The sequence below is a fragment of the Arachis ipaensis genome, chromosome B08 (assembly GCF_000816755.2).
Source record: "Arachis ipaensis cultivar K30076 chromosome B08, Araip1.1, whole genome shotgun sequence".
Classification (NCBI taxonomy): domain Eukaryota; kingdom Viridiplantae; phylum Streptophyta; class Magnoliopsida; order Fabales; family Fabaceae; genus Arachis; species Arachis ipaensis.
The window spans coordinates 112,253,083-112,255,267 of NC_029792.2; the positions used below are offsets into that span (position 1 = coordinate 112,253,083).

The 2,185-nt window shown below is 30.5% G+C and overlaps 1 protein-coding gene across 1 annotated transcript in view; it reads left to right on the forward strand.

Annotated features, from left to right (window-relative positions):
• The window catches only part of LOC107611405 (GDSL esterase/lipase At1g54790-like), a 3,569-nt gene continuing 1,673 nt past the window's right edge, over window positions 290-2,185 (forward strand). Inside the window, exons 1-4 of the mRNA XM_016313333.2 lie at window positions 290-524; window positions 1,152-1,352; window positions 1,458-1,627; window positions 1,724-1,994. Coding sequence (XP_016168819.2) covers window positions 290-524; window positions 1,152-1,352; window positions 1,458-1,627; window positions 1,724-1,994 — 877 coding nt within the window. The remainder of the gene's footprint in view (window positions 525-1,151; window positions 1,353-1,457; window positions 1,628-1,723; window positions 1,995-2,185) is intronic.

The window sequence follows — 2,185 nt, forward strand, 5'->3', positions numbered from 1 at the left end:
ACCAACAACAGAATTAAATGACTAATTCTTCTGAATTAAATAGTTGCATGTGAAGCCTACCAATGCAACTTAATTAACTATATGTGCTGGTTACATTTGTTATATACATAATAATAGCAGCTTTACAAAAGCAAGTAGTTAAATTAATTAGCATCTATCTATTTATGGCTAATTGTGGGGTTGGTTTGTTATGTACATTACATTTTATAAATACAACCAAAAAAATCGATAGGCATATTGCATTTAAGAATTGTAGATTGTAATAATCGAGTCTCAGCTACACAAGATGATGATTTCCAAGAATAATGTTGTGGCTTTCCAAGTTTTGTTATTTCTCATCTTCTGCTTGGGTGTGGTGAATTCAGCTAAGTTTAGGTACCCATCAGTTTTTAATTTCGGTGACTCGAATTCGGATACAGGTGGACAAGCAACTTTGATGGGCATGCAATTTCCGCCAGCTCCAAAAGGAAACTTCAAAGTTTCTGGAAGATGGAGTAATGGCGGTCTCATTCTTGACTTTCTAAGTAATTAACATTTTCTTGCTATCTATTTAAAACTTACATTACTACTATTAATTACTATAATCATAATAGTTACTTGGATAAGTTATAGGCATGAAAATTGAATAATGGTAAAATTTTTTTTTTTTTTTTTTGCTTTCTTGTGTTGATGAAAATAATTTCAGTCCAAATATAATAAAAATATCATATAAATGTCAAAAAATAAAGTTAAGATACTCTTACTAAACTGTCATTATTTAAAAAAAAAATCAAATAAGAAACACACACACTGTCTCTCTCCATTAAGCACATTTATACAATTTAAAATTTTTATTGATTTCTCATTGAATTCTAACTAATTGTTTATGCCAACTTGAACCCTTTTTAAAATTGACATCGAGGAGTGCTAGGGGACCAGCAAATTTTGTGTTTTGTAACCATCAATTGGCCATCAATAATATTTTTAATGGTATGAGATTAAATCTAATGGTGAGAGATCACTCACTTCTTTTTTGATGGTTAAGTGCTGGCCACAAAATACAAAAGTTACTGATCCCTGGCCTAGACTTTTCCAACAAATTATTCTAAACTTTACTCACAGTTTCTTTTACTAATAATAGTTATTTGTTTTCCTTTCATTGTTGTTTACAGTGAAAAAGATGAGGTTGCCAACCCTCAATCCATATCTATATTCATTAGGTTTGCCAAATTTCAGTAAGGGCTGCAATTTTGCAGCAGCAGGTTCAACTATCCTTAAACCCACTGATATAAATGTTACCCCCTTGAATTTAGAGACTCAAGTGTCTCAATTCCTTCTATTCAAAGCTCGAGCTCTTCAATTAGTTTCTAAAGGTACTTATTTTGATCAACTATTTGCACAACTAATGAATTTATTATTTAATTATTTGATGCATTTATTCACATTTAATTATATTTGTCTCGATAATAATGATTTAGATAAGAAACTCAAGAAGTACTTACCAAATGAGGATGCTTTCAAAAAGGGGTTGTACATGATTGACATTGGTCAAAACGATCTTTCTCTAGCATTTAAAAGCAACAAAACATTGGATCAAGTTCTTGCTTCAATTCCAAACATCATTGGATTATTTGAAACTGCAATAACGGTTTGTCTCAAACAATATCTACTAAAAACTAATTAATTCTGCTAGAGAGACGACGAAGAATCTAAACAACGTATGAAAATGGTTTGTTTGATACAGAAACTGTATGAAAATGGTGCTAGAAGTTTTTGGATACACAACACGGGTCCACTTGGATGTTTGGCTGTGAATGTTGCCAAATTTGAAAGTGATCCTTCAAAGCTTGACGAACATGGATGCGTTATTTCATATAACGAAGCTGCTACCACATTCAACCTACAACTCCGTAATCTTTGCGACAAATTCCAGCACCAATATCCCAACGCAACCGTGACACATGTTGATATCTTTGCTATAAAATTAAACCTCATCACAAACTATTCTAAACTTGGTTAGTATCTCTTTGTTCATAGCAATATTCTATAGATTATCGAATAAATCGTATTATGTGTATACTAAAAATCAATCACTAATTAAGTAAATCTAAATATAATACATATTAAAAATATAAAATATATATTACAAAATATGTAAACAATATATATATTTATACACAATATATACTCGTAAATTTAGTGTTGA